At 43.2% G+C, this 22620-nt stretch overlaps 1 protein-coding gene across 1 annotated transcript in view; it reads right to left on the reverse strand.

Annotated features, from left to right (window-relative positions):
* LOC310791859 (voltage-dependent R-type calcium channel subunit alpha-1E-like) overlaps nucleotides 1-10508 on the reverse strand; it is a gene marked incomplete at both ends in the record, with an annotated part of 65626 nt that extends 55118 nt beyond the window's left edge. The window contains 3 exons of the mRNA XM_083653529.1: nucleotides 3135-3401; nucleotides 9572-9852; nucleotides 10401-10508. Of these exons, the coding sequence (XP_083509655.1) occupies nucleotides 3135-3401; nucleotides 9572-9852; nucleotides 10401-10508 (656 nt within the window). The remainder of the gene's footprint in view (nucleotides 1-3134; nucleotides 3402-9571; nucleotides 9853-10400) is intronic.
* Between the last annotated feature and the right edge of the window lie 12112 nt (nucleotides 10509-22620).

The raw sequence follows: 22620 nt of genomic DNA on the forward strand, positions 1-22620 counted from the left end.
ATATTGTGCTACAAAACAGTCTTATAAGCATTATGGTAGCTACTGAAATATGTAGGTGTGACCAACTACTGACGTGTTCAATGTGTAACAAAAAATATGATTTTTACATCTGGTTTATTTGAAGCGTAAATAGTAGGATGTTGTCTTTTGTTATTATTATTAATATTATTATTAATATAATTATTGTTATTATTATTATTATTATTATTAATAATAATAATAATAATAAAATATAATCCAAACAGAATAATCATCCTAAACAGTTAAATTTTCAGTTAATTTACTTTATTTTCAACTTCACTTCTGATATTGTCATACTGCAAATCAAACATATTGAGAATTGAGCAAATCACACTTTTCACCTTAAAACTGATCAATAAAGAGTAGTCCTTTGTTTTTAAGAATTCCACCCATAGCTGAATGGGGGGGGGGGGGGGGGGGGTCTGATGGATGGATGATTAAGTGATGGATGAATTACTGCATGGATCATATTCTCTGGTATTGGAACCAATCTGTTAGAGAGGATGCAGTATCCATGGCAACCTGCTTTTCAAAGTGCTTTTCATGGAGAGAAAGGGACAGGGTTAGGAGGGATAGAGAGCGCTCTAAAGTCACTTTGGCCTGACTGAGCTCAACTCCAGTGCACCTCTTCAAAAACTGCTGTCAATGCACACAGCTGCCACAGCAGAGAATATGCTTATACGTTCATATTGTGGTCGTCAAGTGAAAGCCTCACATCTCCATAATGTCAACTCTAAGGAAAACAGCCTTGTTTTTAGCTTGACGACAATGCAGTTTTGAGTTTATGTGTTTGATTTGAGGTCGCCAAGGGTCGCAGAATTTCCTTTTTTTATAAAGTCCCCCCCCCCCCCAAGATTTTCTCCCATTTCCTCCCCGATTGTAATTGGCCAATTCCCCTGCTGTCTCGGTCGTGGCTCCACCCCCTCTGCCGATCTGGGGAGAGTTGTAGACTAGCACATGCTTCCTCCGATACATGTTCAGTTGCCAGCTGCTTCTTTTCACCCAACAGTGAGGAGTTTCACCGGCAGGACGTAGCATGTTGGAGGATCACACTATTCCCCCCAGATCTGACAGCAGAGATGTCTGTGTGTGTGTGCATGTGCGTGTGTGTGTGTGTGTGTGTGAGTGAGTGAGTGAGTGAGTGAGTGAGTGTATGTAAGAGCATGTGCCCACGCGTGAACAGACATGCAGTGCATGTGAATATACAGTAGGCTATATATAAGCCCTATACAGTGCATGTGCATGTGTGTGTATGTGTCTTTCCAATCACTGGAAGCCCCCTTGAGCCTGCTCCTTGTTATTAATTTTCTTGCCGTGAGTGAAAATGGTGTCACTAACTCACAGAGGAGCGCTGAGATGGGGGCCTTTGGGACCCACAGTGACTCACATTTGACAAGTCCACACTGTCGCGACTGGAACTAGTTGAAAATAGCTATTAAGCTATATCTAGCTCTGCCTTTCTCCCCCCCTACACCTAAAATAGAGTGAAAGCCATTTAAGTCCACAGTGAAGTGACTTGGGCCTCCAGAGAAGTCAGAGTACTAAACTTGTGGGAACACTTATTTGTGCAGCAACGTGCCATCAAAGCAATAGCAAAGCTACAACCGCTATACCGATTCGTGATTCCTATGAATTTCTATTGATTTGCCTGCGTTTGCAATCTCAGAGGATGGGCGCTATGGGCAAGGATCAGGGGTCTCGATCAATCAACACCCTGGCATGTGTTGCTCCATCACTCCTGCTGGCCAGCTCTCTCCCACATATCTTTGCCTGTGTGAGGCTGACAGTCAAATTACAGTGCTGTCTGTGGCCAGCTGGTCTTGACCACTAGCCTCACTCCCACACATCCACAGAGGGAGTGTGTGGTTAGGTAACAGTGGGCCACTGGCACGCTGCTTTGAGGGTGGTGAAAGGCAGAAGGAGTAGTGGGTAGATATGGCATCTGAGACGTGTAATTTTACTGATTATGCAATCAAAATCCGCATAACCTCTGAATATGTTAATGATTAGTCAGGTAATCGGTGTAAGAACTCTATGAGGAAAATACGAATCATTGCAATGAATTGGGATTTTTTTTTTTTTATTCTTGGCTTGTTATAGTGTAAATGTTGTGAATGTGATCTGCACTGTATGCCCACGTTAGGTTATGTGAATTTGCTGCGAAAGAACTTCACTGATAATCTCCCTCAGCTGCACAGAGGTTCAGGAGAAACAAACTGATAGCCAACGCTCCAGCAGGAAACAGAGTGAACAATGCCTCCTGCATTTGAACCGACTCCTACTCATGGCCAGGTTCATATTCCAATGAGCAGTAAGGCAGATAGATGTGCCTACATGCCACCCCCACAGTGAGCAGAGCGCTTTCTAATGATCACCACACGCTAACTTTCTGTCTTCTGCCAGCACATGGAGCTCAAACCAGTAGCAAGCCCACACACAAAATCAAATCATTATGCTGTGCTGCAAAATCAGGGCAATTTACTTCATAGTATTAACACAACAGTTTAAATCAAGCTCAATTGAGGTATTTGCTAATCTACTATATTACTAGGCTAGTGCCCAGAAATGGGCTGTATAAAGCAACTGAACAGCTCAAGATGGATAGGCTACTGCAAATTACTACTGCAAGTTACATTACAATGATGAATGAAAACTGGAATGATCCTAAAAGTCATGAGAGGTCTGGCAAAGCACTTACAACACAGAGAGCTGCGCTTTTGTACTGCTAAACATTTAAGAAAGAAAGAAAAAAAGAAAGAAAGAAAGAAAGAAAGAAAGAAAGAAAGAAAGAAAGAAAGAAAGAAAGAAAGAATGAAAGAAAGAAAAAGAAAGAAAGAAAAAGAAAGAAAGAAAGAAAGAAAAAGAAAGAAAGAAAGAAAAAGAAAGAAAACACATTGCCAGATAGCCTATAGGCGACTCTTATTCAGCCAACGTGGAGAGTTTGTTGCAGATGCATCTGTCAGGCTAGTCAGTGCAGTGGGCGCTGTCCGTGGTGCTGAACTGACACACACACACACACCACGGACAGCAAGCATCGCATGCAACATCTGGCACAACAAAGTTTCAGTGAAGCGAAAACAACTTTGGAACATGACTTTTTCGTGGAAGGATATGGCCACTCAATGATTCTCCTCGCGTATTTCCTAATGATGTTGTCCTCGGCGAATATGAAGAGTGACCTGTTGACGGTGAGGCAGTTCTGGCGGTGCGGCACGGGGTTGTACATAGCCATGGTCCGGGCCCGTTGCGCTTTGGCTTGTCTCAGCGAGCCCGACAGCGCCGCCGCTTCCGCGTCCTGCGCGTCCCCGCCGCGCTCCACATCCCCGTCCCCGGAGTCCACCGTGCAGCTGGGAGCAGTGTCGTCTCCGAACCGAGCCATTCTACAAAGAAACGAGCTTTTAAGGACGTAACCTAATTAAGAGAGAAAGCTGAAGTTGAGCTGAGGTGAGCGAAAATGATCCACCTTCAATCCGCAGAGAGGCAGACAGACAGACGACCAATTTCGAGCGCCAAGATTCCCCAAAAGTTGCAGTATCCTATCACTCCATTATCCTCACGAAAACTACGAAATCTAGCATTCAGTTATTTTTTTTGCACAAAGAAGGAAAGCAACAGGAGTATCCATTCAGTTGCACAGGCTGCAAAAACTCTCGCAAAAAACATCGCTGTCATCCCATCTGTCCAGACTGATATAATGGTGGGTTGCAATCATGTCTCAACAAGTTTAGAATGCGTGCGCGTCTCAAAACGCGGGCAGCGACAGATAAAAAGATGCATCGAGTTTACCTTGCAGTTTTCTACCAACATCCAAGCGCGATCTGAACTGGCAGTCCGGGAGCGACGTGGTCAAAAACGACTTTGTGGTCGTCAAACGGAAGGATCCGAGGGAAGTCTTCGCAAACTTTACGCATCTTCTCGACCCAGCTAAAACTTGGTAAAAAGATCAGGTTTGGATTGGAAAGGTAGCCCGTCTGGCGAGTCGAGACTGTAGGGCAGCGTTAATTTATTCACCAATCACTCAGTGGAAAGATGTGATTGTCTGTAGCAGGAGAATAGCATGTAGGAGAAAACCTCGATTTGATAGAACAGGCGTATCTTTTCAATCTGATCACCTGCTTGAAAAATTTCAAGCAGCCAGGAGCGCATAACTCACTCGCGCAGGCAGCCCCTCCCACTAGATTTCACGATGGCAATTTTAAAATTCATCTGGATGAAAACTGGTGGAGAGAAATAATCGTTACCATGGCAATTGGTGTTTTCAAAGGATGAACACAAACATTTGATCAGGGGGGGAAAGTCTATACAGGGTAAGCTGTGTGTGGGTTTGCGATTCCAAATCAATTGTATAAAGAGGTTTGTGGGTGCTAGTGTGGCCAGATGAGTCAAAACGAGAAAGGGGTGTAAGAAACTGCACAGAGGCAACAAGTGTTGACTACAGTAAGGCAAGCTTGCTGAAAACACAATAATGTATAGCAGTTAGAATTTGACTCATTTCCTCCATGTAAGAACAGAGTATAATTTAAATCGGTTCACCATTTCATACTCTGAGAGCATCATATTTTCATTAATGATGAGAGGCTACTATTAAAACATTTAAAAACTAGGCCATTGTGCTAATATTGGAGTAAAAGTCAGAGAGAGTAAAAATAGAGCATGAAACAGTTCTTAGGGCTGCTCCCTTTTTGAGGGAGAAGAGCAGAAAGCATGGTCTTTCACACTCAGAGCGTGAGGCCTCATTAGGCAACTGGACAGACTGCATCACTTCAAATTACATTATTCATGAAAATGAAATGTAAATGAAATTTAACTACAGTGTGCAGATGTGTGTGCCTCCATGCAGATTGGACGTCACAGTCTGTACTGTAGGTCACTGAACTGATCGGTACCGTACATACAGCTATCACAGTGTACAGTAGGATGGCTGAGATAGGGATTTTGATACCAGACCAGACAAGAGAGAATGACAAATTCATGTTTGGCAAACAAGTCGAGATCAATCAATCAATTCAATCAATTTTATATTTATATATCTATATATATTATTTATATATTTATATATATTTATCCCAAGGCGCTTTAGAAACAGAGCAGATAGGAGACCAGGCTCATTATTTTAGACCCAACAATTGAAACAATTCTCACATGCACTGGTGAGATCTGGGGGAAAGTGGGGGGAAAACTATGGATCTAAACAATGACATGAATAAGTAAGTCCCTAACGAGCTCCAAAACTCAGCAACAATTCTGTTTCCTCCTCTTAATCTGCATGAAGCGGGCGGTCACTTTTATGCAAGCAGACAAAGAACAACAAAAGGCTCCACTGACCTATTAACTGAATATAAATATAACAGTGGCAAGTGCTGCCAACATTAGCATGGTAACTGTGCACATGGCCGGGTATGTAGGTTACTGTATATCTGCTGATTATCCACTGTAGATAGAGGTCAAGGGGCCGCTGCTGTAAGTAGCTACCTGTACAGTATACAGTACATATCTCTCAGCTGAATGATTCACTTTCCTGCTGAAAAAAAAAAAGTTTTACATAAGCCCTCATTACGAAAGTCCATCATCTATGTTGCCCTGACAAACATATTTGTCTATCTCTACAAGCATTACATCTCTCTCTCTCTCTCTCTCCCTCTCTCTCTCTCTCTCTCTCTCTCTCTCTCTCTTCTTTTCTCTCTCTGTCTCTCTCTTTCTATCTATCTTTTTCTCTATCTCCGTCTCTCTCTCTCTCCCTCTCTCTCGTTGCACTTGTTTCCATAGCGACATAGCTCTCTTGAATTTCTGCTCGGTTCTTTTCATTCTGCCAACAAAAGCCATGTTGCACAATAGAGCAACCTCTTCCTACAGCAATCTGCCTCTCCTCATCCCTCCCATCCCTCTGCTACCCTCGGGGTAGTTGTAGGCTACAACACTGACTGACTGACTGACTGACTGACTGACTGACTGACTGACTGGACGTCTTCAAGGAGCAAAAACAGACAGAGTGTGGCGCCGGCGCCATGCTGATGCTCCAACATACTGTACAATACATGCAACCAGAAGAACTGTCGAGATGTAGTCCCCGTTTAGAGCAAAACGCGGCCATTGATGACAGTTTTGTGGTTGCGCTCTTTTGCTCTGCAGCCTACTCAAAGCCTTCTGAAAATAGCAGCGTGACACAATGTGAGCATGCTCCGCCTGTCTGCTGAGGAGCTCATCGCACCGTGCGCGGCTTGATCATTACCTTGAAAGGGATGATCTCACCCAAAGGGGTCACGCTTAACCGCTTAAGGGTCACATTAGCATGTCAGTTAAGTGGAGGGGTACAATCATACCTTTTCTTTCAGTGTGATACAGAGGGCACAGCAGCCTTCGGTGCATTTCTATGTGCAGAGTAGCTACAGGCAAGCATCACTTTTAGAAAATACAGTTCGCTCAGAGAGGGGAAGGTTACAGGTGACATGCAGCATGAGTTAAGAAGTGAATGGGTGTACCAGAACTATAATTACAGACAGGCTTTCACCTAGCCTTGATCAGAGTGGTTTTATTTTTCTCTCCGTTCCCTAGCAACAGACATCCTCCAGGACCAAGTTATGTCACTTTGATTCGACCAATAAATGGCATTTAGGCCTATTATCATTGCAGGCTGGTGTGACACCAAACCAATTTAGCATTAAACATATTCTTATCGTGATTATGTTTCACAGTAATGTTCCAACCATGAAATTAATCAAATAAAATCAAATAATCTAAAAAAATACGTTTAAATACTTCAAATACTGTTTTAGCAAACATTTAAGCTCACATTAGGAGTGTGGAGATAAACTTCAAAGAAAGGTATGTGTTTGCGTATCAAAATATAGTTTCTCAGAGAAAGAAAAGGTCATACTATTCAGGATTGCAATATGATTCACATCACTTTGACCTTTTCCTTAACCTTCAGCTTACAGCCCTTACCAAATAAGCTGTAATGGTAATAAACATTTGCCATCTTCCAGCCAAAATCAACAAATGTCCAAACTCTCAACATCCAGCTGTAAAGGCATTTACTTCCATCATAATGCTGCTTCAGTGTTTGAGTCCCCGCAGCTCTTCTTGATTCCCTAGCATCCCCTAATGGACAGATAACCACAATACATGTAGAGCTCCCAAACCCAGGTATAGGTCTTTTACATGGACACACTCCTAGTATTTCTCTTCTGTTGATTCTTCTTACAGTATATAGCCTCCTATTGAGTCGCACATGCAAACAACCCATCATTATTCTGCATGTAACGTGTAGAATGTGGGAAAAGACAGAATGAATACAAAAACTGAAAACATAAATGTATTTAGCTGCGAGAGAGAGAGAGAGAGAGAGAGAGAGAGAGAGAGAGAGAGAGAGAGAGAGAGAGAGAGAGAGAGAGAGAGAGAGAGAGAGAGAGAGAGACATTTTAGAATGCATCATTGTACCGTGCATCAGGCAGTGGGCTGGCCGTCCCTGGGCACTATAGAGAGCAGCACTGGCTCTTGTATGTGTATAAAGCAATCTGACACAAGCTCGCTAATTACCTGACATCTCTCATCTCATGGCGTTCTAGTCATTACCAGACAAGGTCTCGGGATTGGTTGGTTCATGAAGTCCCTCGATTCAAGCTGGGGCAAACTGCTTTTAGTTATCGTGCTCTAAGAGCAACGAGTTTCAAATTGGATTTGGCCAAATCAAATATGTGATAAGGAACTTGAAGTTGAGGTCAGCGTATGTTTTGAATAGGGATGCACCGATATGAAAATTTTGGCCGATGCCGATAACCGATATTAACATTGCTGTTATGGCCGATAACCGATATTTACCGATGTCGATATGATCTGTATAAAACCACATTTTTATGATCATCACATTTTGTACATACTGAAAAACACGTTAACACTGAATTTGAAAAAGTTATGCATTTCTTTATTTGCAAAGCCTTTGGAAAAGCCCATAAATCATAGATTTACTGCATTATTTCATATCAATGTGAAGAATTTGGCTGATAATGATAACCGATATTAACATTGCAACATCTGACCGATACCGATATGACCGATATGTTAAAAAATGACCAACATCGGCCGATACCGATATGATTGCCGATATATCGTGCATCCCTAGTTTTGAATAATATTGCCATGACGTTATCAGTCGAATGTATAATATGTATGATGTATGATTTTATACTGTTTATCATTATGGTATATTCATATTGTTTTATGATTGTGTTTATGTGGTTATGCTTGTAACCAGGGCACGATTGCAAATGGTCTCAATGGGTTCCCCTGTTTAAATAAGGATATAAAAAAAAAATGAGAGAGTCAGAGAGCGAGAGAGTCAGAGAGAGAGAGAGAGAGAGAGAGAGAGAGAGAGGATCACAATACAGCAGTAAAGTGGCTGTGGAGTGGGTGTTGGAGGTACGGTAAAGGAAACAGAAGTGGGTGGGGGCGTGAGTTGGTGGGTGGGGGGCTACACTGATGGAGTGTGTGAGTTGGTGGGTGGGGGGCTACACTGATGGAGTGTGTGAGTTGGTGGGTGGGGGGCTACACTGATGGAGTGTGTGAGTTGGTGGGTGGGGGGCTACACTGGTGGAGGGCCACTCCACATTGGAGTGGTGGGAAGCGGCTAATCAGAGCGATGTGGCTCCAGAGTTCACAGAGGTCCACAAGCAAGCAGGCCTATATCACCAAGCATGCCTATCACCGCCATGAAGAATGATATTCAGCGTCTGATTGAACCATACAGGAAAGAAGAAGCTCCCAGATGAAAACAATGAGAATTGATTTAGGGATTCATTGGGTGGAACTATAACAACTTTGGCAATTAGACAAACTGTGTATACTGTGGAGCACATGCAAGCCCATTGGAGGAAGCAACAACAGTCTGGTAATAAACGTCTGTGTAATACTGTAATAGTGTACAGTACTGTGCAAAAGTCTTAAGCACCCTAGATTATTTTATATACATTTCTTAGAAGTCTTACATGTTTATTTGTTTTCTACATTAGTGTGTCAGTATACTGCTGTTTATTGTAAATTTTTTATGTAAAAAAAATCATTCGTTTTGAAAGCATCTTCGCTTTCTGGATTTCTTTGTCATTGCCTCAGACTTTTGCATGGCACTGTATACACGTGTGTGTGTGTGTGTGTGTGTGTGTGTGTGTGTGTGTAGGAGTGTGTGTGTGTGTGTGTGTGTGTGTGTGTGTGTGTGTGTGTGTGTGTGTGTGTGTGTGTGTGTGTGTGTGTGTAGGAGTGTGTATATATGTTCATTCTTCTGAATCATTGAGCTTCCTCCATGGGGATTTATCATTTTTACACGCCCGATCTTCATTCACCTATTAAAACTTTGCAACAATTGCATTTCTTCAATACTGTGAAAGACATGAAAACAAGAAGCAGCAATAGCATAGCATGTATTGTAATAGCGTTATACAGTACGGTTATACATTCATTCTTTTACATTTGAACTTTGATCTTCTTGCAGTGGGATCTAGCATCTCTCCACGCACCGGTTGAAAGGAGCCCCTCCCCTCCCGCTCTCGTCTGTACTTACTCCCACTCCTTCCTGCGGGCCTGTGGCGTGCTCTGCATCTTGTGCGCCTGGTGGGCCATGATGACATCCCTCTGTTCCACCAGCCCTCCGCGGCGTCGCAGTATGCTGCTCACGGAGCCCCAACCCGGGTCGGACGAGCCGTCGTCCCCCCCGCTGTAAGGCCCGTCGCAGCTGGCCGCTCGAGGGGGCAAGCCGGGGCACTCTGGGACGTTAGCCGGGACCTGGAGGGAGAAGGAGCAGGACAGGCCGGGACGGACAGCGGGGCTCGGGGTCTGCCAGGTGGCCTCGGGCTAGGGGGTGGAACCCAATACAAATGTCAATGGTTTAAAGATGATTTGTTTTTGGGAAGAAAAAAACAACATGGTGTCAAATAACAGTGCGCAGGTCGGGACTCGTAGCGTAGCGAGGTTACACCACTGTCTCTCTCCTCTCCACTCTTCTCCTCTCCTCTCCTCTCATCTCCTCTCCTCTACTCTCCTCTCTGTCTATATGTGTCATGGAAGTGCAGGTCTGTCTGTCTGTCATGGATGTAAATAGCTGCAGGTCTGTCTGGTAGAGCTGATATTTAGCTGAGTGGTCACTCAGTGCAGTCATCTGTGGTCTGGGAGACCAGGGTTCAAGACCCACTGTGGAAACCCTTCTTTGTGGATTTTGTTTTGAATGACACTTATTTTAACACTTTGATATCCTAAAATTAGAAGTGTATTGGAAAGGATTGTTACGCCTACACGTATTTCTACTTTTATTTGGTGTACAAATACAAATAAAAACTCATTTTTCTGCCTCACAAAGATACAAATAGAAAGAAATGGGCTCTTAACATCCCTACCTGGGGCTCGGGGAGGGACAGGGAGGACTGGATGTGTGTCTCTCTGGCTGCTGAGTGAAGGCTGGGTGTGAGGGAGCGGGACAGAGACAGGTCTGAGCTGGTGAGCATCTCTGCAGAGGTTGGCAGTCAGATAGGCTGGGCAGGCTGGTGGTGGCTGGCAATTTCACCATAATGCTACACAATGACAGAGAGACGCAGGAATATTGAGTGAACGGGGACCAAGACTCATTAATAAACCATTGCTAAGTAAACAGATTTGTTTGTCTCATTGTTTGGACATCCTCTTTTCCCATTAACCTTTTATTCACATCAGGGGCTGACAAGAAGATATTGCTTTCCTCGTTTTTCCGTGTTGTTTACAGCAAATAAGCAGGGGTCAGATGTCTGCTGTGCCGAGAGCTACCGACTGTATTGATATTTGCTGAGCAGCTGAAAGTGAATAACCTCTCTGAACGTCTCACATTTATTCTCATAGCGCTGAATGCTACGGCTATTTGTGTTCCACTGCTAACCAACCACGTACTCAGAGCAAAACAGACATTGAATAGAAAATGGTATGGAATATGGGGGAGGGATGCGGAGGAGATTGATTGACAGATTGTTTGCGGAAAAAACAAACACGCATGCATTTTGCTTCTAAATGGCGAAGTTTTCATTCAAAATGAGTGCCACTGTTTCCCTGCACTTAGAGGACTACAGTACCTCTGTCTGCCAACAGGAGCTTTGATACTATGGTGTGCATTGTGCACACACCTTGTTGGGGGGGGGGGATGAACAAAAGAAAGCACTGGCTTTGAACTTACTGCAGCCATCTGTCAGCTAGAAAGGCCAGTGGATTTGGCAGGTACAGTATATGAGAGCTGCACACCGAAAGCAGGAAATATAAGGACTATTCTTGCATGATTTTGTTTGGTAGCCTACAGAAAGAGGGTCTAGGAAAAGTGATGATGGGACATTTTAAACGTTGAGATTTCTCAAGTACCAAATTCAAGACAGCACAGTGTGGTCTGGTCTCTATATCCCTTCCTCATTGTCTGTTTCCAAATGATTGAGCACGATATTCAATATAAGTTAACTCATCCGGTTTTGTTGCTATTGCTGCTGTTGTCCACAGTGTGTGTGTGTGTGTGTGTGTGTGTGTGTGTGTATATAGACATTATTATTTCGTCTGAGGATAAGCCCCTTGAGATGCAGCATCTCGTTTATGAGGGGGTCCTGTGTGTGTGTGTGTGTGTGTGTGTGTGTGTGTGTGTGTGTGTGTGTGTGTGTGTATCTGAGGCAGTGAGTTCTGGGGGGGCCAAGCTGGCAAGGCTGGAAAACAGCAGTTTGAAGTGAGCCAGTCAGAGAGGCTGTTTGCAGTGTGCCACATGCGGCTGAGAGAAGATTGAGTGAGTGTGGGAGAGCTGAGGCACAGAGTGACTCACTCATCGGCTCCTCACTGAGATGAACTGGACTCAGTCAGACTGTGAGGTCTCTGCCCTCACCTGCAGCAAACAGTTAGGGGGGGGGGGGGGGGGGGGTTAGGTGCTCAAGTGAAAAAGGCACCCCTCTCACAATTAGGCTATTTATTAAAAATAAATAAAGTCGCATGCCAGGCCTGGGTGACCACACTTGAAGTGCTCCCCTCCTTCAAATTTACACGTGTTAAAAAAACAATCAAATAGAATAGAATACAATACAATACAATACAATACAATACAATACAATACAATACAATAGGCGAAAATAACATTGCAATCTTTTTTTAAATGAGTCCGCTATACAGCCTCTGAAACACAATCATGTCGGCCGTGGACGTGTCTTGCAAAAAGGGCACTTGTCAGTTAGAGGGCCAAAAGGGCAGGTGCTTGGGCACCACCTGGGGTCTATCTGTGCACATCCCTGGCTAAGGGCTCAGTGAGTGCACACATTTACAGGAGTGGCTTGATCACAGATTTATGCCAGTGATGATGGACTGCCTGTGATGTGTGATTTCAGCACAGCTACACTAAGTTCAATGTACAGTAATACATGTAGCCTACCTTGTATTAGGCTATCAGTTGTCCCAGCTTTAGAGAAATTAAATCAAGTCAAAGCACTCGAATCAACAGGCACACCCAGAAAACGGTATGTAGTAGGCTATAGGCCTAGCCTGTATAGATGATAGAGTACATGTGCAGTGGCTGGCTGATCCATGACATCAGAGTTATCAATTCCAACAAAATCACTATTAATAATGCTGTTTTTTTATTAGCTTCATATAGCCTATCAACATTCGACATCAATAAGCTATAACTGCAGTGTGCCTATAAACAATAATCTATGTGCCCATCAGCATCACCGTATTAATAGTTCATTGAAGTTAATTACATAGCCGCATTGAGATCCTGTATTATTTTAAATTTAAGATTCTCTCTCTGTGCTCTTGTTCGCTTTAATTAAGTGCAGCCACATCGCCTATTGGAACAACAGCCGGAGTCGGACCCTCTCCTCTAAATTCGTGCGTGTCAATTGCAGGTCGGCAATCGTGATAGAAGAATATTAACTTCTAACAGGCAGTGCTAATTAGGATACTGTTTGTTCTGGAGTTTTCCCTGACGCACAACCAAGTGGAAAGATAATAAATAAATAAATAACACCCCGATCAGTCAAAACAATTACGAACAGAAACCTACAAAAAAATTCCCTGGGGAAGAAAAGGACTAATGGAGCATGTGCGACAGGATAGAGAGAGAGAGAGAAAAAAACAGACACCAATTAACTAATGAAAGGATTAATCAAATTGACAATTTTACCTTGAAGTGATGTGCGCTTCTTCATCGTCAGAGAGCCACGATCATGTGGACACAATCTCGGTCCAAGTTTAGTGATTTGAGATGAATGGCATTCGCGTATTCCTTGAGTGATGATTGCCGACTAAATACGGAAGGATGGCTAGGAGCCAAGAGTCTAGCGGTGATGAACGTAAATAGGCATGGGGACAGGAGCGAAAGCATGGAAATAATCCCAATAATCTCCAACTGGCTGCTGTGATATGAGTCAGTTTATGATTCACTGCTACTCTACATGGTCTGTTCTGTAACTTCAAGAGTTAATTGAACTGTCAATCAACAGGGTTGCCTAGCCACAGCGATTGGTCAATCCAGTGATCAGAGTTTTGTTTGAACAGTTTTATGAAAGAGATTTACGCAACAGGTCGATGCACGCCATCCATTTGAACCAATGGTCCAACAGCATTTTCACTCGGACACAATAGCCACTAGATGGTGGGCTAGTTATACCTGAGACACTGGGGCTGACCCAATATATTCAATTGAAATCCAAAGCCAATCAGAGCGCTGATAAATCTAGAGAATTACCCCCCCCCCCCATATTCCAGCTCATATTATTCTTCACTTTATATGTGTAGTGGCCTGCAAAAACCCTTCACATGGTGAACATTTGACATTTTCTTGTTTTGATATTCCCATCAATTAGACAATCTTCTAATTCTATATAACTTTGAAAGACAGATAGCTCTCTCAGATCAAAAGTTATTAGTATTTTAATGTTATGTGCCTAAAAGTAAAACGTGAGAAAAATGGCTTTAAACATTCCAAAACATAATATTTTCTACAATGGCATTCCACCAAAACCATAAAAATAAATACTTTCCCATTTGTTTTATCAACATAATTATTCACCATCATGGAGATGAAAACCACTCAAAATCTCAAAATGCTCATTTTCAACCTTATGGCTCGTTACCAACAATGTGTAGCAGTGGCATGTGCAGGGTTCTCCCATACTTTGTCTATTTCCCAAATACCTGTAGGCTATATAAATAACAGAACTGACAGTTTGGCCTCTGTGTTTCCATTATGGGCATGTTTTTTGGCATCGCTTACAGTTTTAGAGCATTGGTTCTCAAACGTTTTCACATCAAGGACCCTGAAACGAACACAAATTAAACCATGGACCCCTATAAGATGTTGACCTAGGGTCCTCCATCTCATAAGTTTTATGCTTTTAGATGTTTTATTACAGAAAGTGTATGAAACCCATGGTCAAAATAGTCATACATTCCTGTCATAAAGAGGCCATTTACACCTGCGGCACTAACATGCGTTTCCTGTGATCAGATTGCAATGGGATAGTGCAGGAGCCTCGTGGTTGGAGAATTGGCTTATTGAGTGCACCTGGGCCCGGTGTACTTCTTGGACCTCAAATGCATCCAGACCATTCTGTTTCTCTCCTTCCTCGCCTGTGTGCACCTTTTTTTGTTCTGTTCTTTTGCTTTGTAGTAGTTTGTGTTGTTTAATCATATAGTTGTTACTCCCTTGGGCTGACCTGACCCGGCATCTGGTCGGCTCAAGGAAGTAGCCTAACAAAAGGAGGGAGTCACACGCCAAAGTTAAAAGTTATAACAATATTTCATTACCTAAAATGAAGGACTAAACAACACACTCTACTACAAACCAAAATAACAACAAAAAGATGCACGCAGGTGAGGAGGGAGAGAGACACATACGTAGGGATGGAATTATATTGAAAATAAAAAGAAATCCACTTTTTGCTGGGGAACCCATGGAACCCCCTCAAGGACCACTGGGGGTCCCTGGACCCCACTTTGACAACCACTGGTTTAGAGGAACCCCAGAGGTGACGTTAGTGGGTGAGAGAGTAAATCCATGTGGTGAAGGGCAGCAATGGGTATTTGTCATATTATTATCCCTGAAGGAGAAGAAAAGCCAGCACTCTAAAAAATGTCCTTTTGTTAATTTAATTGAAGCAGATGGCAGGTACAAACGTTTCGACAGAAGTCTTCCTCAGTGTACCGTGGTACTGAGGAAGACTTCTGTCGAAACGTTTGTACCTGCCATCTGCTTCAATTAAATTAACAAAAGGACATTTTTGAGAGTGCTGGCTTTTCTTCTCCTTCATAGACCATTTTGAGCCGTGCACCCACCAACTGTTTTTTGTGAGTGTGCTTGCTTTTCCCCTTTTTCATATTATTATCCCCCCAGAGCAGAAAGACTGAGAAGTCATCAGGTACAGTACAAAGTCTGGAGCTGCTCCAAAAGGAAAATCTATTGGGGAAAGATGGTTACAGTAAAGGTGCACTGAGGAAGCTCACAGGGGATCCTGTGCTGGGGGGTAAGGTGGGTTTTCTGGTTCACCGGTGACAATGTAAACATCAATTGTCTCTTTGGAGCAGGAGCAAATTAGTAGTATTTTACCTATCACCTCAAACTTTAGCAAATTACATGAAGAAAGAAATCTTGAGGTCATTTGGAGGCTATTTGCTTGCTTTCCATTCACACAAAAAAAGAAAAGAAAAAACATGGGGGGAAAAACACAAATAAATAATAATTGATGATGACCTCGGTGAAAAGGGGCTCAACTATACCTGTAGTACTCCAGTAATGTTGAATTGTTGTTGTTTTACTTTCATGCCAGCCAGCCATGCCAGCAAATTAGATGTCACATTTTTATTTCCAAGCTATGGACAGCTCAGTTGGGAATGCAACTCTCCAAAAGTTTGTACAAATTCCAATTTTGTTCTATAAGGTTGTTTACACAATCACAACAATCACAATGTTGAGAGCTCAATATGGAATGTAAAATATGTTGCTAGGCGAGAAGAGTATTCCATCATCGCGCGCGCCCAACCCCCCCCCCCCACCCCTCAATCTGCAGTAGGTTAGATTGTTCCATTCCCTCCAACATTTTTTAATATCACATTCACACAATAGTCTTTTCTCTCCCGTTTTAGATGGGAGCGACATTTGGAAGCCTCTCCAGACCATGGAAATGTGTCATATGTCTGCACAATTACAAAAGGAAACCAAGGACTGAACACGCTCTGTGATTAAAACAGAGCCACCATGGTTCATGTAGTTAATTAAAGGGTCGGCCATGTTAAACTTAACCAATCGTGTTCGTCCCTCGTCTCAGCTGCAGAGGAAGAGGTGTTTGCTGTGGGACTGAGAGACTCCACAAACCATCTGCTAGCAACACTGAGGGGTAAATAAAGCCTTCGAATCCCCCTGTGCTCCACGCTCAGACCTACATCTTTCAGATGTTTTGCCCTGAGATGGCTGCTGTCCACATCGAGCTCCTTCATGTTATTTTTACACTACCCAGTTTCAGTCACTGCCCCAAAATCCTTTCCAAGCTCTGCAGAATTTCTTTTCAACAAGGATCTCTTCATGTCCTGACATTTTAGCTAATGCCGTATTATTGTGATATTAGATATGGATTTATGTAATCTAGCAGGATCATCTCTGTGAGAAAATAATTGCTACCTTATCCTCCAGGCACCTGGCCAAATGGATGCAGGTACTCATGAAGTGGAGATGCCAAGCAGAGAAACGGCTGGCACTGGGGGGGAAAAACAACTGGATGTGGAGGAGAGGGACATGGCATGCCGTTTGGAGCATGAGATGTTTGGTAGCTGGCAAATCAAATCTGGTCTGGCACAAGAGGCTGCCCTCGGGCTAACACATCAGATGTGCTTTCTACGCCCATTTGCTGGTTACCGTTTTGGCTATAGTGTTGAATTTTTTTATTTTTGGTGTATTTGAAGCTGACATTTATTCAGATTTGTAGCCGTTTTAGATTCGGAGAGCAAACATGAATGTTCCTTGGTGTCGCTTCTTGGCAAAGTCAGGGCAGTGGATCTGTGAGAAGTGTCATGGCCATCCTGGAGGGCCAAGTCAAACCAATCCAGGTTAATCTGCCATTTAGGCTCCTGGATTTGGGAAAGATTTAAATTGCATAAAGTGCTGGGGTTGGTCTTCATCATTGGCAACAACCTTGTGTCATATTTTGTAAGCACTGGTATGTTTATGCATGTCCTAATCTACTATTAATCTGATCATTCAGAATTTTGAAAATGGTGAAGTGGAAGAGGGGATAATGGAGAAAAAGGAAAAGTGCAGTTAAGGAGAAGAATAAAAAATTAATACAGGAGATTATTTTCTTTGTGTGTCTCAATGATTGGAGGAGGAGGGGCAGATGACCACCTGACCTTAGAGGTGAGTGAGGAGGAGGAACAGAGAAACATGAGGATGAAGATGGTGTTGACACAAAGGGAAAGAATGCAAAAAAGCAAAACGTTTTGGTTCATCTCTCTCCTAATTCCAGGCATCTCTGTCTGTCTGTCTGTCTGTCTGTCTCTCTTTCCATCCGTCTGTCTGTCTGTCTGTGTATCCTTCACATAGCTCGAGAACAGGAGAAAAAACTCAGGCAGAGGCAGTAATATCTCAAGAAATGTTTGTCCGATTGACTTCACAGTTGTTGGGGACCCAAGGACATGCCGGATGGACGTGTCGGATCTGGTGCAATTTGGACACGTGACATACGTGCAAATATTAATCAACTTAGCGGCGGAGCGAACAGTTCTCTATGCAGCAGCGGTGCTAACGGGCACTGCACCCAGGAAGTATATGCGGTATGCAGTGTCCACTGTTAAGTTGTTTGGATGAGCTTCTCAAGAAAGCTGCCAGCAGCAATTGGCCCGTTCTGGACATGCACGTATTGAACGGGCATGGCGATTCTCGAGAAAGCTGCAAGCACCAAGCAGGAATCGGCCTCTTCCAGACAGGCACATTTTTGGCACTGCACTAGTCTTACAAGCAAACATGCTACTCTCACTGTAGTGGTTTTAGTTAACTAAAATTAAAACTTTTTCTACATATTTGTGGAGACTCCATGCCAGCTTCATTTGAATGGATTCAACCTTTTAACCTTCAGATTTTTTTTTTAATCTGGTCGACAGCATTTTTCTGACTGTATTTATTTATATCTTTGAAGCAAATTAAGAATATTGAAAGTTCTTCATATAAGCTGTGCATTTGGTCTGAGTTCCTGACAAAGAAGCTGAGGTTAAACTCTGTGTTGAATATGTAAGGGTTAATGCCCGACGAGGTGTACATTATCACTTTTTAAGGGACGACGCGGAGGCGTGAACCGTCCGAGGCGAAGCCGAGGATGGTTTGTCGCGCGAGGTTAAAAATCTCCGAAACGAAAATCAAAATTGTAAATAAGAGTTATTTTTGATAAACTGAGCACACAGGGGTGATTTAAATACTTACTTTGACCGAGTCAATTTTTTTCTCAACATCCAAAATTGTCATATTAACCCTTAACGGGGGTATAGAGCTCAAACTGCTCTCCTGATAACACTGATGAAACTATGGCGCATTGATATGAACGGTGAACAGACCATTTAGCTAGGTGTCCATTATCACTGTACAATATCACTTTTTAATGGACACCTTGCAGCCAATCAGAATCGAGTATTCACCCAGACCATGGTATAAGTAGCGATAATATGACTCTTTCACTGGAGTGTCTCCGTTCTCCTCGGATTTTAATTTATACAGGTCATACATCTTAGCCACATTAAGTGTGGGATCCAGGCCTTTCAGCAAAAATGTAACTACTTGGAATGACTTTGAATGAGTGCGAATCTGGTGTTTTTGTTTTGCATCAAGTCTTTTAAAGACACCCCACCCCTACCACCTTGACACTGTCTATCATTCAGCACTTTGTCTTATAACTGGGATCATTTTAGAACACATCATTGTGTATCAGGCAGTGGGCTGCTAGGAGAAAGCAGCACTGGCTTTGTATACAGTACATGTATGTCTAAAGCAATCTTACACAAGCTATCTAATTACCTGACATCGCATGTCATTACCAGACAAGGTCTCATTCATTGGGATTCATTGGTCTGCTTTTAGTCATTGTGCTCCAAGAGCAACGAGTTTCAAGAGACTTTCAAATTGGATGCCTTAATCTCATTGGGCAAATTCAAAGGGTAGGCTATGCCTACAAAAATACGTCATCTCTGCAGTACTCTAGCAAAACGTAACTAGCCTGTACTGCACTGTACAGTCAACCTAGTGACATCGAGCAGCGCCCTAGTTGGCGAAAAGCTGAAATGACGCTCATCTTTCTAGCACATCTAGGTAAATTTCAGACTTGAAAGCAGTGTCTTGTCTTCTAACGTGAAATGCAAATTAACTAGAAGCTTATGATCAAATGTTTCATACCCTCTTGTCAGAAGTCCCCCCCGCCCCCGTAACCCCAAGGTTGGTAACCACTGCTCCATGAGCAGCAGCTGCATTAGTAGAAGAATCAGTTAAGGAGGTTGGTGCAACATGATTCTCTTCATAAAAAAAATATGGAATAAGCTGAAAAATGAATGTGCTTTTTTATTATTATTTTTCCAACGTGGCCTTGTTCATCAGAAGGTTCATGTCTAGTCACTGAAGGACACGTTAGAGTCAGCTGGTTTCCTGGATGCTTAAAGTGCCAAAGAAGTAAAAGAAGGTATTTTTAATCATCAAGAGTCAATTTATTTTCATATTCTAAAATGCAAAGGACATAACAGGATTTGAGAATAAATCCAAGGTTGAGTGCACAAAAATGTTTCACTGCAAGCGATTATGTACAAGAACGAAAATCAACTAATTTTTTACAGAATCCAACAGGTACTGTGCCAATAGAGTAGCCTTATAGAACCTTAATAGTGTAGACTAGACCGGATTTCAAGTCATCTGTACTGAAGATGATTTTTTTTAACCACACCACATTGATAAACATTTTAATGAACCTTGTTTATTTTATATTAAAGTTCACTATTAGTGCATTAAGGACCACAGTATGCCTTGCTTAATTCTTTTTTCAAACCTGTAAGTTTAAAACTTAAGGTTATGAATATAACCCCGGTTCTATGAATAATAGGAGTGAGGTGACTCACTTTCTGCATAAGCATCCCTGCTTGCCCTATACAGAAGCCCTACATCACTATGCCAATCTTTGATTGGGTCAGAGAAGTTGAACCGTCGGTTCCACAGTGGGGAGGCGTAAGATCCCCTGGCTCTCCATGTCCTTGAAGTCGAGGAAGGGGGCTCCATTGTGCCTCTGCCGCTGAGAGGGTGATCCCAAGTGTTCTTTAGATTTTGTAGCATCTCCAGGAACAACAGGATTAGCTGCTTCTTCATCACCCTGGCCGTGTCAAACAGCTGTCAAACATACAGTTCTACCGCTGGTTGGCTGGGTGAGTGACTTCATGCCAGGTTAGCCCTAGACTCTCGGCTTTTAGGTTATAGGAAGCACACTCATACACGGCTCCAGGGTTTACCAGGGAGTTGGCATCAACTTCATCGTCAGAGATGAGTGCGGTGGAGGCGATGAAGTCCTTTTCTTCCCCGGCATCCAGTTCCAGGATGTCCACCACAATTATGTCCAGATCCGAAGCTACCTCGACCTGGGTGGCCCAGTCAGCGGCCGCCATCGGTGCCTCGACCTGGGATTCGCCTTCCTCCTCCTCAGGCTCGGGATCCGGGCGGGAGAGGGGTCGGTCCTCATCTCTGAGCTCAGTCGCTCGGATGAGACGTCTACGGAGCAGTGCTGGTTTGAGTAAGGTGCAGTGACCGCATGAACCAGGGGAGCTCAGCGCTTGGCTAGTGTGATACCACCGGAGACAGACTGTATGCGGGTCCCTCAGGGAGAGATCTTTGCCATTCCACAGTGGCAGGTGCGATGCTCTGAAGCTCCATCCGGTGCCTGCTCCATCCGGTGCCTGCTCCAGGCCGCGAGGGAGACTAGCTTGTGGGCTAGTCATGTTGCGTGAAATCCGGCTAATAACACGAGACAAAGGTTTACTTGGTCAGTAAAGCTGTTTTTCAGCAGTGATCGACCGTATGAGGGTCCGCTTTTTCCCTCCACTTCGTGAGAAGATGCGAAGGCATAGGCACTGTAGCTAAACTAGCACTCCGCAGAGTTTCGACTGTACACTAATGTGAACAGTTAAGCGAGCAAAGCAACAGGGTGATAAGGGGCTCTTTCTGTAGACCGAATAATGAAAAAGATGGTCTCTTCCTGTCCAGCGCCCACATATATAGGGGCACTGCCCCCTTGCGAGGCGGAGGGATTTGACTTCTCCGACCCAATCAAAGATTGGCATAGTGATATAGGGCTCCTGTCCTGTATAGGGCAAGCAGGGATGCTTACCCAAAAAGTGAGTCACCCCATGAATATTATGAATATAGAACCCAATAAAGGAAATGCTATGCGGCCTCACAAATAGGCCTGTTAACATTTACTTGTACGGGAGAACAAACCAAGTTGATCTTCATATCGAAATATTTTACCCATATACTACAATGGCAAGCGATAAGAATTTGATTGTACCATCATTGTATAACCGATATCAATGCTAGTGCCGTCATATAAATATTCTCAATCAACGTTAAACCTTAAATTGTCTTGCTTGCAGCTTAATTGCCACAAACACCTGGCAACATTTGGCCTGTTGAGCAGATAACCTGCAAGGAACTCTCTGTCTAACAGTTTATACAGAAACATGATTTTGGCTTGGGTGTAAATGATTAGTTAAAGTTAGGGCTGGGTGATCTGGACAGATCCTCAAAAAGATCACGTTATCACATCAATGTGTCTTTTAGCGCAGCGTGTTTTTCCTCAAAACCATCTCAATTAGAGAATAATAACAACTGTGTAGTGCACGTACAATCATAATAATAAAAAGTTATTTAGACACTTTCCAAGTTGGGACTGGCAAAATCACACAAATATTTTGGTAGGTTACCTATTTTCAGAGGAAGACATCAAAAACAGTTGCATAATGATCTGACCAAGAGATACAGCAGGATAAGTGCAAAATCCTGCATGAGAAAACTTTGTAAAATTACAATGGATGGCGAGGAATACACAATATGATCATCACTATCACTGTTAATCACCCAGCCCTAGTTCAACTTAGCCCCATCAGTTTGGGATTGATTACTCCACCCCCGCCCCCCACCCCCGCCCCCACCCCCAAAAGTGTCCATCCTTGAAACAACACTGCAGTTTGCTTGAGTTATGCCTCTACTGGTTACAAGATACAATGGATTTGAAAGCTATAATTCAGTTCAACACTATGCGTGCTATAGAAGAGAAGCCAAAAACACTTAACTACCAGTTTAAACAAAAAATCTCATATGAAAGTGACCATTTCTCAGAAGTTTCAACACAGATGAGTTTAAATACATGAATTAACACGAGTTTGTTTCTTCTCAAACCTTCAGTAGGCAATAACGAAAGTGCTCTGGTCAAACCTGTAAAAAAATAATTTATACACACCCCCGTCATCTGATTGGAGGGTTTGTCCCAAAATTGTTGACAGTTGTTTTGCTTATTGGTGGTCCCTCCCCTCGCCCTTGCTGCCTGTCCGTCGGGTTAGTTG

This window comes from Poromitra crassiceps, assembly GCF_964638095.1.
Source record: "Poromitra crassiceps genome assembly, chromosome: 17".
Lineage (NCBI taxonomy): Eukaryota > Metazoa > Chordata > Actinopteri > Beryciformes > Melamphaidae > Poromitra > Poromitra crassiceps.